A 14770-nucleotide genomic window follows, 5' to 3' on the forward strand; every position below is an offset into this window, starting at 1 on the left:
GCAAATGGTACAGTGCCATAACTACACTGTTAACTCAAATAAACCAACCACAAATTATCGAAACAACAACTATACTGAACGAGAGAAAAACCAAGAAATTAGGTTTGGAAGTTGAAAAAATATATAAATTATACTGGAAAATGGAAATTAACATAGGGACTGATGTTAACCAAAATAACAATAACAGAAGAAATAAACTGAGAACGTACAAAAATTTCAAAAATGAATTTACTTTAGAAAGTTATGTGATCAAAATAAAGAATGCCGAACTACGTGAATGTCTAAGCAGGTTCCGTCTGAGCAATCATAAACTAAAAATTGAAACAGGGAGGTACACCAAACCAAAAACCGAAATAGGAAAAAGAATCTGCGAACTGTGTTCAAATAACAAAGTAGAAGATGAGTACCATTTCATGATTGAATGCCCCTTTTACGAACAATCGCGGAAAGCATTATTTGAAGAGACTACTAAGCACATTATAAATTTCACGAATATGAGTGACTACAACATTTTTTTTAAATTAATGGGTGATACAAATCTGAATGTACAAATACCAGTTGCCCAATTTATCAAAAATAACACGAACCTTAGACAGCAACATCTTCTGGCAAATTAACATAAATACTTTTCTCCTTTAATACGTTTTTTTCTTCTCATTTCCATCTTTCATTGATTTACTGTTTATTGCTTTTTTTATTATTATTATTTCATCTATTTTTTTCCCAATATTATTACCAACATTTATTAATAATTTTTTGTAATTGTAGTCTGTTGATTTATTTTTTAAACCATTGTTGTGCTTTAGACAGTAATTCTTGTAAAATTTGTATGTTTTATATATGTGTTTTAGCAGTTAGTGTAACCATTTTAATTCCTTCTGAGGAATTTTAAGTGTTTCAATAAACCATATATAAAGTATATGACAGATCAGATTACAACTGAATCCGTGTTGCCTACACAAAGCAGCATTTCAATTTACAGGTTAGAATTGAATAGCATGCCAACTGTCATTTTCGCTAGCCAAGGTCTAAGTTTATTCGGCCGAGCCTCTAAACATCGTGTAGAGGCCTATAGGTCGAAGACACGGGACCGTTCGATTCGGACGATGGCCAACTGGTTTCCCAAGAACGTGTCAATGTAACTGCTTACTACACCTTACCGAAACGTCACGCCCTCTGACGAAGTGATCTTGTGACGTAAACATAACGGAATTGGTCACAGGCAATTTTATTTAAATAGTTAACTTATTTAGGCTTTGTAGTCTTTCCTCATTTAGAATGTAGCAAATCTTGTAAGGTAAACAATAGTTTCGACAGACGACTGATGATCTAAACAGCATTCCTTGCACCCCCACCCCCCATTATGCAACAGAAATGACTCGTCGGTACTCGGCAGAGGGCGCGATTTACGTGAACGGCGTATTGTGAAATTGGATTCGGTTTGTACGAGATGATCGGGTTAAGACCATTTCATCTTGCTCACATCCGAACGAATTTGGTGTCAGTTTGTTAAAGGGCGGTGATCGTCGTGCTGCGCATGTGTGACGTTTGTGTTGATAAACATTGATTTTCCCACAATCCAATGCGCTCTTCTAATGCAGATCACAAGTACATGTATGAGGTTTGACCTGGACGGAACTTGCATTAATTACCACCGGTGACTCTTTCGAAACCTTCCAATCATCTAAAAATACCCAATTATAGCTTGGTAACGTCTCAGTTTGTACTCGTTGAACTGCTGTCGCCATCTTTGTTTATATGAGACCCATATATCTCACGCATGCGTGGCGCGACGACTACTTAGTACCGCACTTTAAGTACCGATACGTTTCTGGAAACGAATAGTACATACACGTAAACTAACGATAAAGAGGGTTATATATATATTTCCATTTGAATGAGGTTGATGTGGTTCCTTTTCTGTCCATGAAGTATCTGCTGTTGCAACTTATTAGGGGAGATCGTTTCTCGCCAAGATTCAAAATGTGTTTTTGTTCAGTTATTGACATCCTCTCATACGTGTTGCGAAGCTGCAATACAAACAAGTTCAAATTGATTGTATCTTTACCATACATTTATTTGCAAACATAATATCTGTGAGCTAAAACACTGTGTAGCCACGCATTCATAATGTTGTACTACGAAAGAAAAACTTTGGACAGTGGAAAAATAAGTCTGGATACTTCCATGAAACACGTTACTCTGTGCCATCGTTCTGGGAAACGACCATTGCAACGACGCGAATCGCACCAGTATAGCTGCTTGTGTGCTTTTTTTAAATATGGTACAGGGATGTTCATTGAAAACCAATTCATGTTTTCAAAAATTACCATGAACTGTCAAATACAGAAAACAAATGTAAGAGGCAAATATTTGCATATAAAGCAGAATTTGATAGCTCAACTTGTCAACAAACAAGCTGCTTTCTGATTGGTCTGACGTGTTGGGTGTTAGAACTATGTAGCCAATCAGACACAATCTTGCAAGTAGTTTCGCATTGATCTGCGTCATGATCATTTCGCAATGGTTATGCAGAGAGAGACTTGTCTACTTCCTGAAAACAAAAGCAACTGCTACAATCGTTTTAACGCCACAAAACCTTTAAATACGTCTGACGTATTTTTTGTACTTTATTTGGTTTGTCGTCTTTATGAATAATAAATAACGTGTGACGTCATATGTGATCGGAAGCTGCCATATCATGTGAAATATATGCATGAGCAAAGTCACTGGGTCATACCCACAGTTTTGACATTTGCCATCTTATATCGTAGTTGCAATGAACATACTTCCCTTTCAACAATGGATTACATGTGTCATTTCCAATAACAGATTTTATTTTTAAAATATGTAAAATTCAGGCTTCATACATTTTTTGGGGGGGGGGGGGACATTGGTATTTTGATGACAGAAGTCATATTGCCTACCGCCCTCTATAGATAATAAGCTGCCAGATTATTGTGGGAATCAAATGTCATACTTACTGCAAGAGCGCTAGTCCTCACCGGCCTAATATAACACATAAAAACAAACAAAATCGTTCTATCCAGGAATACAAGTAAAATACACACTTGACCAAGCGGTCGAGTTGAAATAATAACATTAGTATAACATAACATAACTATATATAAACATATGTGTGCAGTTCAGTTCCGAGTCCATGGAAGCGATCATGAGAAACTTGCGGCATTTCAAAACAACCGTGTCTGGGAAACGGCAATGTAAATATATTACTAAAAATATTCACAAACACATATGGCTAACCGACTCTGTCGGTATTTTATACCTAAAATAAAATATGGACTACTAATGATAATCTGCGCCATCTGTCCTGTAGCCATGACAACGGAATTAATCTGACTTTCAAATCAATATATTTGAATAAGTTTTTTTTCTTTGTGCTGAAAATGGATTATCTGTATGCAGTATTCAATCACTTTTGTTGGCTGCAGTTTTATTGTCAAATGAATTGAGATTGGAAATAATAAAGTGCTGTAATTAATAACTGTTATATGACTATTTATGCAAATTATAATGACTATATATGCAAATTAACTTGATAACGCTATAATATATGCATATATGAAGCGCATGCGTTACCATGACAATTATGGTTTGAATATGAGTAATACCTATCAACATAACAAAATTGTGTTCGGTGTTTTTTGTGGGGTGTAGTGTGAATGTTATTAACTTAAAAATTAAAAACACAGAATACAAATCTCTCAATTGTAAACAATGTCGCTGTACACAAAACAATTCAAGTTTAAACATGCCATACTTCCATAATGCATGCACTCACGTTGTTCAAATTTGAATGTAATCTGAACGTATATATCCGAATCGATGTAAGTAAGAAAAAACAGTTTTTCTATATATAAATATAATTCCGTCAAATATAAGGTAGGGCTACTCATAATTCTTAAAATTGGTTGTCATTACTGAGTTTACAATCATACCCCAAAATGCTTGGTTTTGTGTTCAGGATAGAAATATCACATGATTTTATATTCAGGTAGAAATATCACGTAAATTGTTTTCAGACTTCTACCAAAAGGCATAATTAATTTGAATAATTTACATGTTCCGGAAATGACGTCACCGAGCTATCCCCTGTGTTAGAAAGTACAGGACTAAGACTAAGACCAAAGCCAAAATCAGAATGATAAGGATCAACAGCATAATAAGCCTCCATCTGCGCGTGCGCTGGTCTGGTGGCGATGACCGATATGATTCCTCGTCTTTATAATACCCATTAGATGCGCCGTTGGGAGTCATCGATGATAGTGATGCATTCTGGGAATCAGAACAGATAAAGAGAATTTTCAATATGGATGTCATGTTGTTATTTCTGATTTATGTATCTCTTGTAGTTGTCGTTGCCATTGCTGGCTTTTCTATCACATATGGGGCAGGTATACAGTCTTTGAATAAATCAGTCAACAAATCAGAGATCATGTGAATCGTGGATTAAAATACTAAATGCTTCAAAATGTCACGATTTGATAATTATTTTTTTCAAATCAATTTTACATTATTCAAAATCTATTTGAATTTACATTTAAAATAAACAATTACATATACATATATATAAATTATACTTGTTTGTTTTACAGCGAATTCACCAATTCACTGAATTTTTTTATCAATCTCAATGAAGATAATAGATAATGTACGAAATGTCGTTCAAGTACGTCATCAGTTTGTTGCCTCGTTCGGGGTTACTGAAAACGGCGTGGCTTGTTCGCATTTGGTTCATACACGGTTCACATTCAGCGTTTCTAAATGAAAACATGGCCCTTTTCATTTTCAGTGTTTATGTCATATTGATATCTGAATATACTTACTCGGTGTATTCTTGATGGCATTACCCTGCCCTGTGTTTTCTGATAAAAAGAAAGAAAGACCAGAATAGTTTAATGACGCATCCCTCAATGGCGACAATGAGTGAAATAGACATATTTTAGTCACATGGATTACCAGCAACTGTTTATCAATTGTTCACTTTACACAGAATCCCGTGAAACATATTTTCCTTTTCAAAAATGAAATAAAAATAAAAGTGGTGAGCGGAGATACTTTCTGAGCCCAATATTGTGAAAGCAATGTACATGTATTGACAAATGCAGGAGTAAGTGCAACAAGAATTGGATCATCCAAATGAAATTATGGGGGGGGGATTAAAGCGGGGAAGTCGCCACCTGCGCATGCGGCAGACGGCCATATTGTGTCGTTGTTTACAAACAAACGCCTAACCATGAGTCTTTGCGTTTAGAGTGCATTGTAATTTTATTCTTTACCAACAATTTTATTTTTTAGCTACCGATGCCATATGGATCGGTGGCCCAGAGTGCTGAATAAAATACACCTTTAAATGTACATTAAAGTGGCAATATAGATACGTTTTAGTATTTTGTGTGTGTTTTAAATAAGTGCGTGGGGAACCGGTATATTATCATAGTTTACCCCAATAAACACATTGTTTTTGGGAGCAAATATGGCAGGTTTCCTTCAATACGAAAGCGCATGCGCCGGTATTTACCTGTACGTACAGGTAATTCGCAGCGCACACGCGCAAGCATTTTCATTTTTTCATCGAACGAATGTGGTGCAAAGACGTTTCATAGTCTATATCACCGTCCCTCAACAGGTGTTGAGGGACGGTGTCTATATCTACACTGCGCGTGCGCCTATTCAGTGATTCACGAGCAATGTGGTGGGATATAATAAGGAATAGAACAAAACAACAATACTAACCAATCGTTTCTCGTTCTCCTGTTTCTTAACTTCGCCATTTTCCTGCTTTGTCCTTCCCAACATAAAATTCGTGCTATATCCTATTTTCGCCTCTCCCTCTTCGGAGTCTGCTCGCGAGTTTCGATGTGACCCGTCGTCATTGGGACGTTTGCTGCGTGCGTTCTGTGCATCGCTTTCAGAGACTTCGATCACTCCAGTGCCCTGGTCGTATAATGGATTCACTTTCAGTGTGTTTTTAACATCTCGTGGTGCTACGCCGAAAACAGCATTCATCTGCGCGTCTTTGACTTCGTATTCGTCAACTTTTTTCAACTTCATTCGCTGTGAAAATAAACCCGAAATAAATTTCAGTTGTAGTGAAGATTTCGGTTAAAATAAGAATTTCAATTTTCTATAAGCTCTTCAAAACAAGAGCCATTATGTAAAGGAAATGGGTATAACTTTGAGTTTGAAATTAAGGTTGTGTTTTGAGAACCTATGGTTATGGGTTCGCATTGCAAATACACCGTGATGGTCGATTTGGTGGCAAAATATAACAAGAAACACCATAAAATGACCATCGAAATAATAACATAGATCATAGAAAACAAAGATTTCTCAAATACCAAACAAAGTGTAACTATACAGTAACAATCAATCTAATATTCTCCGGAATAGACAACATTATATAGTACACCTGTGAACTAATACTCGATACATTTGTCAGTAAAAAAAAAATACGAAATCAAAAACAACATACTACCGTTTTATAATAAAATAAAATAAAATAAAATAAAATAAAATAAAATAAAATAAAATAAAATAAAATAAAATAAAATAAAATAAAATAAAATAAAATTAAATAAAATTAAATAAAATAATCTCCTACTTATAAAGCAGTACAAACAATGTTGGCAGGTCACATGGTCAGCCTGAGTGCCTCGTCCTGGGCCGTACCATGGAAAGGAGTGACATTCAATCAAATTATGTATTGCTTGAAAGTTTACGATTTTGATATATGCATTATAATGTAACCCCATGACCTGCAATTATCAATAACGGTGCACTATTGCATCCATCTAGAATATTGCCAATTATCCCATCTAGTTATTTACGCCTTGTCATTCGCAATCTCAGTAAGCAGATACTTGAATTCAATAAAAACACTATGGCGATTGCCGATTTAAACGGGGGTCATTGGAGGAAATAAGTGACGACCACAATAACAACGTGAGTGTTTTATCTCAGGCTGGTAACAGATGCCTGAAATGGACACGGTTGTGTAGATCATTAACATGAACAGTATCGAATAAACAGTTTTTATTGTCGACTTTTGCAAATAATTGTTTCTGAGCTTCACGCGCAAATAAATAAAGTCGATAGTGTACTATAAATATATATATATATGCAGTAAAATATACCATGTGTACAAAATTAGAAAAAAGGACACAAAACAATGAGTATGGGTAAAATTGAAATGGAGAATGTTGAACCTTTCACACTTGTGCGCTGTAAGGCATGTTGATGACTACTGGGTCGTAAACACATATGTTACGCGGGTAGTCTGGGCTAAATTTAACTTGCATTTTTCAACGCGTTGTCAATCTCCGGTTTACGGTGTGAAACTACAGTAATTATCGTACGATCTCTCAAGTCAAGAATGTTGAGCAATTTGTTAAATGAAAAACGTGATATTACTAACTTAACTTGCCGTGTGTTATTACTAATGACCTAATAACCCCACCGCAGCCATATTCAGTAATCCTGGCTCAACTGTGCCATGCAGTGTTACCCTGTGCTGTGCTCCGAGGGAGCGTCAATCACGCACACTTTACTCTGCCGCTGCCACACACTGGTGAGTCCACTATAAGGGCGGGTGAGTGGGGTCAGCGTAAATTACTGCCCGTCAGCATATAAATGTGTATTGCCAAAGTATAAAACACTTTCTTAATAAAAGAACGGGGCGTGTACAGACAGAAGAGTATTTAATGATGGAACCGAAAGTACAGGTGGTTTGAATGTCACTCCTGAAATGTGGAACATGCCCCCGTTTTAGTCACTATAGATACCGTGTGAATTGGTATATACATTGCCTCACTAGCAATTAAACAGGAATTGTATTGCAACGTTACGACGTCACATATAAGTCCCAGTAAGTCAGTGACACGTTGTGATACGTTGCTCGTGAGTTCTTGCCTGGTAGTGCTTATATCATAGTGCTCACAACCGAATCGGGTTCTGTTTTACGGACACCCGTGAAATAAAACTGTTAAATTTGAATTCGTAGATTTGCGTGCATTTCTATGGACCCCCCCCCCCCGGCTGAAGACGACTTTAAAGCGAGGGAGTCGTCACCTGCGCATGTGTCAGATGGCCATAGCGTGTCATTGTTTACAAACAGACGCGTCTACCCATGAGCCTATTGCGTTTTTAGCGTGTGTTGTTATCGTCGCTTGGGACTTAATTCCCGCGCGTGCGCAGGTGACGACCCTCCCGCTTTAAATTAATTCTGGTGCGTATTCGCACGAACAGCATTGTACTATTTCCCAAACCAGTCACCAAAGATGAATGATATTATAAGGTATATGGTTTCACGATACAGACAAATGCAAGAGTCGAAATGAACAATGAATGAAAACGGCATAACCATGCCTAAATGCTGTAAATATTATTATATTCACAGGAGATCACTCACCAGGTACCCCCGGTACCGTGACTGTCAGACTAATGCACTAATTGAGACCCTTCGTCTCCATTGAATACTGCACCTTTCAGGAAAAACCTCTCAATGTTTCATGCTAAGCAACTGAAGACTTCAATGTACATAATGTTCCATTTGCAAATATAACATGTCAGTTTTTTAAACAAAATCTTCACTGTGACCACGGTTTTAGTAACCGTGCTGTGACTGAAAGCATAAAGTTTTAAAAGTGGCGTTAAATTAAATCGAAAAAAAAATACCCTCTTAATTTGATAAAACTGACAAACTAAATAAGTCTCGAGACCATGAAATTGAAGTTTTTTCCCACATTTTGACGAGCATGCTGGTGTACCGGGTCAGCTGCAGTGAGGAATGCCAATCAATATATCAAAGATTTCCATGTTTTAAGATGCCATGTAGCTGGTGATTTGTGACTCCTGTTACGATAGGGTCATAACTTCGAGTTGTGATGAATGACCATGATCTAGTCGAATAATTTGACCACAACCAGAGAACAAAATAAGCTTGTGATGGAAACTGTAACGGTATTCAACAGTTACCCATGATTCATAGTTCTCATTTGCGATACTCCACACGTATCCCAAAAATTAAAAGATTATGAGATTCGGGTACATGTGAAAACCAAATAAGAGTACGTATTTTTTCCAGAGTTTTCAAGTGACTAACGTCAACAAAACTTCCAGAAGAAAAAAAAAAACAAAAACAAAAACATTGAATTACGAAAACACGACAGCAATCGGATTTTACGTAAACAAAGGTGTATATTACATGCGTTGTATACGTCGCATTGGACCACCGCCTTTTTACTTTTTTAAGGATCTCCCAGAGTCGCAGTTTTCAAATCTTGCGGCAAATTATTATAATCACATTGGAAAGGCTCATAAATTCTAGCTATGTATCATTTTTAATAAATCTACTTACATTGCGAAGCTAAACAAAACAAATTACACTTTGCTCAGTAAAGAGCAATATAGCCGGACTGCGAGTCGGTGATTGCTTTGTGAGTTTAACATTTTTGCCTTGAAGTGAAACGATGGAAACAAATATTCCACGTAATTGGTTCTTGACAAACAGAATTGCTAACATTACATCCCGTGATATGTGGGATTGAATGCAATTGGTCTTTCAAACTCAGACCGTGACTAAAACCGTTTTAATGTCCAGTTTTACTGGTTCACCCTCACCCTAACAACACTGTATTGATAGTTTAACTGAGAGAAAGCAATAAAGTTAAAGCGCGGTGGTCGTCGAGCAGCGCGTGTTATATAAATAAACAATGTATTTTACATGCGTTGTGTACGTCGCTGTGAGTCGAACAAGTCTCGGCGTGACGACCATCGCCTTTTAATATTAGTATTATGGGACATAGATACACTCAACTAAGCTCGTCACTGCACATTCGAATATTTTAGAAATGCACAGAGCTAGACTTCACGACCGGTTGTTGACGGCTTTGTCAACTGATACAATCTCTCAACTGTATTCAGGGGGTTGCTATGGTCGTCTAAATAATGCCGTTTTCTTAGTGTTATCCCATTTATCGGTGTCCCAATCTGTTAAAAAAATATGTTTACCTGTGCATTGTTCATCTGTTTGTTATGTGTTTTACGTAGTTTTTATTTAATATAAAATATTGAATCTCCAAAAATATGTCACTTGTGCCTATTATGGAATATGGAATTATCGAGTTTAAAAAATACTGATTAAATATCAGGTAATTAGATTTGGAGAAATAGATGACTATGGAAAACAAGTCTCATCCAGTATGCAGACAAGTTAGACAATGAGGCTGATTGCTGTCCACGGTAATTTTCATAGGCACAGCCCATTTATCTGCGATAGAGATGTTGCGAGCAACAACATTACAATATTTTAGTTAACGCCAACATTGGATTGTTATCCGTAAAACGTATCAACACCGACGAATGAGTGTATACAGATTACAAACAATAGAGATAAGCAAACGTCACAGTGACGTCGACCAAAGTGGCACATGGCAGCCCACTATAATTCGAACAATGTCTTTGTAATCTACCCAACCCCTTACTAGGTGTGCAACTAGTATTTTCATAATACATATCTTGTATAGAGACTAAGTAGTGGGATCCTTGAAGTTGTGGTCGCTGATCTGGGTGTGAACACGTGGGACAAATAAGGATATTAAAATAAAGCAAAGGATGTGAGAGTGCATAGGAATAGGTTTTCAGTTAGTTTCATTGATAAACAATATTCTTTCTATGATTGTTATATACTAGTAGTTCGATGTACCAAACAAACAAAGGGCAAAACTTCCCCTTTGTAATTTCACAATCCGGGACCTTGAATGCAACAAACACACTTATATGCAATGAAAGCACATTCCTGGGTGTTTTTCATCAGTTGGAAGAACAAACCATGGATTTATTATTCCTGTTTTGTTTAGATGCGCAAGTTTTGTAAATTGTATTATTTTGAATGATCATTGCCCTTGAGTTATGCAGATTAAAGGTGTTTGAAAATGGACGACATGTGATTGGTTTTAAAGAAATCTACAATAGTTATAGTGATTTCCTCTAATAATTCCCCGGTAAATAACCCCATTGTCTGCTGGGTAAATTATTAAATGATGTATATTTAATATGACTGTTACGATTGTCCAATCGCCACTCACATTCCGGCATGATAATGATTTTCCCATAACATAAGTGCAATGCCTATTATAACTATTGTAGTGGGAAATGAAAGACCTATTCACAATGTGAAAACGGTTATAAACGCGTGTATTATACATCAAACTCTAAACTAGTTTCAGATGCATGTAAAAGTAGAAACTATGTGTTCATTGTGCTAGCGTTACGGCTGTTGGACGAGTGTAGTGTACGTCTTTACACAGAATCACTCAAACGTGGTCTGATGTCTATCTCTGTGAAGTGTACAACCTAACCAATCAATTAATGTTATGTGCCTGACATAGTACCTGCAATAAATTACACAGTACCCATATTAATTATTGTTGTGTTGTAGTGATAATAATCTATTGTTTATTTTTTTAATAGACGACTCCGATTTAGCAGACGTTTGGGTAACGTTTTTAAACAGAGCAATCAACAGGTTGCCGTGATGAGGCCACTGCGCACATTGTCTCTATAATGGTTCACAGCTGATCGAGAATTATATTTTCAGAACGTTTGTGCAAAAACATCTTTTAAGCAAAAAGTACCACCGGATTCCGACACGTAGAATGTTTCTATTGACATGCACAAATCGGTCGTCGGCAATCAATAAGATTGACGATGGAACGCCAATTTCGTTACGCATGCCTGTGTCATTGTCAGAATATTGGGGCGTTGTTCGTCGGAAAACCAAATAGAGAGGTGCTTCACACGGTCATCGCCCCGTAGGGAGCTCTCTGTACACAATACAATGTATCGGGGCTGCACCCGCTTCTATGCCGGTCGAATGAACGCTGACATCGATTCGCTGTTTGTTTTTTCTTTTTACATACCGTAAGCATGTCTAGAATGTGCTGATTGAAATTATCGATTGTTTTTTTTTTTTTTTTTTTTGAACAGCTTCATTTATGTCGAACCTAAGTTATTTGTTTCCCGTAACGCAATCACATGTTGTTGCCATTATTGATTATAACTAGATTCTTTTTAAAGTGAAGCATGTTTTGTTGTCAGGCTGGTCTACAATATATACGTGTATTTCCAAGTTACGTTGAAGACAACCTCGCCAACGAGACCGTGTTGGTATCAAACACGCCAACGGGACGATTACTGGTGTCGGCATTGATGGTAACAATAGCCCTATACAACTACGAACGACATAAAAAGCATTCAGTCGCAATGACGTGAATCTTTTCACCCCAAAATAATCCCGGTCAAGGCGACTCTTTAACGGCTATCCATTCTTGTTTCTTTGAGTGAAAAGGTGTGCGTTCCACCTGAGGATAATATAATTAGGTTGCAAATTACGGTGTGTATCGAGCCCAGCGAGTCTGTCTGTGCCCGATCAGAGCTAGCAATAATTGAACCGTATCACGCACATTTCCGTACACATCTTTAAAACTTGTTATGTGCACCGTATTATATCAAACTGCTATAAAACATCGTCTTGTTCGCAGCCCCAGTAAAGCGTTTTAAATCGGACTACTGTATTTTTGTATAGCAGAGTAAAAGTCCCCTCGGGCTAGTTTTCACTTTCATGTACAGGTATACATCAGTCATTCCAAAATGGCAGCCACGGTGTACGTAATTCAGGTACTTCTGGGCTGCCCATGTTTATCTAATTACTAAACTTGTCTTTAAATCGAAAATATCCTGGATTTTTTATTCTAATCGATTTGATTACGTGTATGTACGTCATCCTCCATATTATGTTACTAAGAGGCAATGTTTTAAACTTCGTCGAGCTACAAAAGAACTGACCAGTGCGACTTAAGGTCAAATATCAGCATCGTGTTAATGATAGTTATTTATTTTGATGTGTGTGCCCCGTGTGTTTACCTCTTCGCGTATTTCGTGTGATAATAGAATACATACGTTATAATAATTTGTTAATTTTATACAACGAAGTAGTATGGAATGTCTCAATTAATGCCACAAACTGTATACCTACCACGCTGCCGTTATTCGCCGCCCTGGCGTTGATACGCTTTTCAACTGGCGCAGCCGGCCTCGGTGCAGTTCGCTCCGGTGCTAAGTCAAGGTCCGTAGTATTCGTCTCAGATCCCAACTCGGTGATACCACTCCCTTCGGGTTTTGGTTCGGCCATGTTCTCCGACCGGCGTTTGTCACCGCGACGATTCCCTTTTTCCTATAACCAATGGTATATACATACACACAAAGAGTCAAACAGTCGATCGGTTTCGATTTCACTGTGACTAGCCCCGTTGACGAAGTGTCTGAAGAAAAAACTGCCAAATCTTGTACGTTATGAATAGTATCCGCGATAAATCAGCGCTGTTACGTTCTGGACTACCTCCGCAGTGGCGATAGAAGAGTCCAACCCTAAGGTTTCAAGGGCGTTACGGTTGTGCGATCAGCTCTGATCGTAGTCTTTAGTTTCGCCTCTCTATTGTATTTGTGAATCTATTGAGGTGCTGTATACATATTAGGGAGCGGTCGACTATATAACCACCGGGAGACGTCAGTACGGGAGTATATAACAGTCGCTCGGTGGATGGTGGTGGACAGTCGCTACACTACAATATAAAAAATCGGAATAAACAAACAGTATAATGAAAAGTACTGATCTAATTATCGAGAGTTACAGAAACTGTTTTTACTATGGTTTCTACAGTGAGCAAAATAAATACTATACAGCTCATTGAAAGTCATACATCCGGGCACTTTCAGAGAAGAAATTCATTATCAATGATGATTTCTGAAAATATTCACCCAAATAATTGTGAGCAGTTCCCGCTACTCGCCTCTTCAACAGATACAGTTGAGGGCGTCATGACGGGATTGGCGAAGATTGTATAATTTAGTTTTTATTAAACAACTCTAACTAGACTGTCGACAGTCTCTCTGGCCTAATCTTTTTTTTCAACTAAAATGATTTAATCGAATGGTCGTATTCCAGTGAAGGGCTTCCATTTTGTCAGTATTTGGATGGCTTGACCATTTCCCCGAAAACAGCAATTTTCAAATTATAATATCAAAAACTGGTAAGAACTTGCTGTTTCATATTATAGCTCTATTATTGTACATAATAACCCAATGACAATTGTCATGTGATCTGTGCCCAACTTTCTTAACACTTATCTGTAGGTTTCTTGCTTAAAGGGCGGTAGTCGTCGCGCCACGCATGCGCGAGATATAAGGGTCTCATATAAACAAAGATGGCGACTTGGACTGTTGCGCAGATCAACGAGTACAAACTGAGGCGTTACCAAGGTTCAATTAAGTATATTTTTAAGTGATTGGAATTTATCGAAGGAGTCGCCAGCGGTAATTAGTGCAAGTCGTGCCCAGGGCAAACCTCATACTTGTGATTTCCATTTGAAGAGCGCATTAGATTGTGGGAAAATCAATGTTTAACAACACAAATGTCGCACATGCGCAGCGCGACGACTGCCGTCCTTTAAAGATGCAATCATGATATGGACGAGAGCATATCAGTTGCAGTGTTGTTGTTAGATACTGTATATTGATAGATACATTGGGCTATTTTTTTATCATGAACTGAAAACGTTTTTTGTGCTGCACACACCTTGATTTTTTCATCTAACGAATACTGTTTTGTGTCTTGAAAAATCATTATTTTTTAGGTTATAATAATAAATCATCATCAGTATAGAGTTTCGAACAACATGATTAAAAAATA

The 14770-nt window shown here is 37.4% G+C and overlaps 1 protein-coding gene across 1 annotated transcript; it reads right to left on the reverse strand.

The window, feature by feature from the left end:
* Positions 1–2807: 2807 nt before the first annotated feature.
* LOC100370032 (uncharacterized) lies at positions 2808–13539 on the reverse strand. The gene is made up of 4 exons (XM_002740644.4): positions 13058–13539; positions 5758–6078; positions 4848–4886; positions 2808–4296 (listed from the first exon to the last, which is right to left on the reverse strand). Exons 1-4 carry the CDS (start codon positions 13211–13213, stop codon positions 4099–4101), a joined length of 714 nt encoding a protein of 237 aa, XP_002740690.1. The 5' UTR covers positions 13214–13539; the 3' UTR covers positions 2808–4098.
* Positions 13540–14770: the final 1231 nt, after the last annotated feature.

Source organism: Saccoglossus kowalevskii, chromosome 13 (assembly GCF_978046115.1).
Source record: "Saccoglossus kowalevskii chromosome 13, keSacKowa6.1, whole genome shotgun sequence".
Lineage (NCBI taxonomy): Eukaryota > Metazoa > Hemichordata > Enteropneusta > Harrimaniidae > Saccoglossus > Saccoglossus kowalevskii.

What these genes read in the sequence shown, in the direction of transcription:
- LOC100370032 (XM_002740644.4), bottom strand. Translation starts at nt 13,213, where the DNA reads ATGGCCGAACCAAAACCCGAAGGGAGTGGTATCACCGAGTTGGGATCT. An exon ending in AGGAGAACGAGAAACGATTG is followed by an intron (nt 4,887 to 5,757) that starts GTTAGTATTGTT and finishes TCTTTTTATCAG; the next exon opens with AAAACACAGGGCAGGGTAAT. An exon ending in TGCCATCAAGAATACACCGA is followed by an intron (nt 4,297 to 4,847) that starts GTAAGTATATTC and finishes TCTGATTCCCAG; the next exon opens with AATGCATCACTATCATCGAT.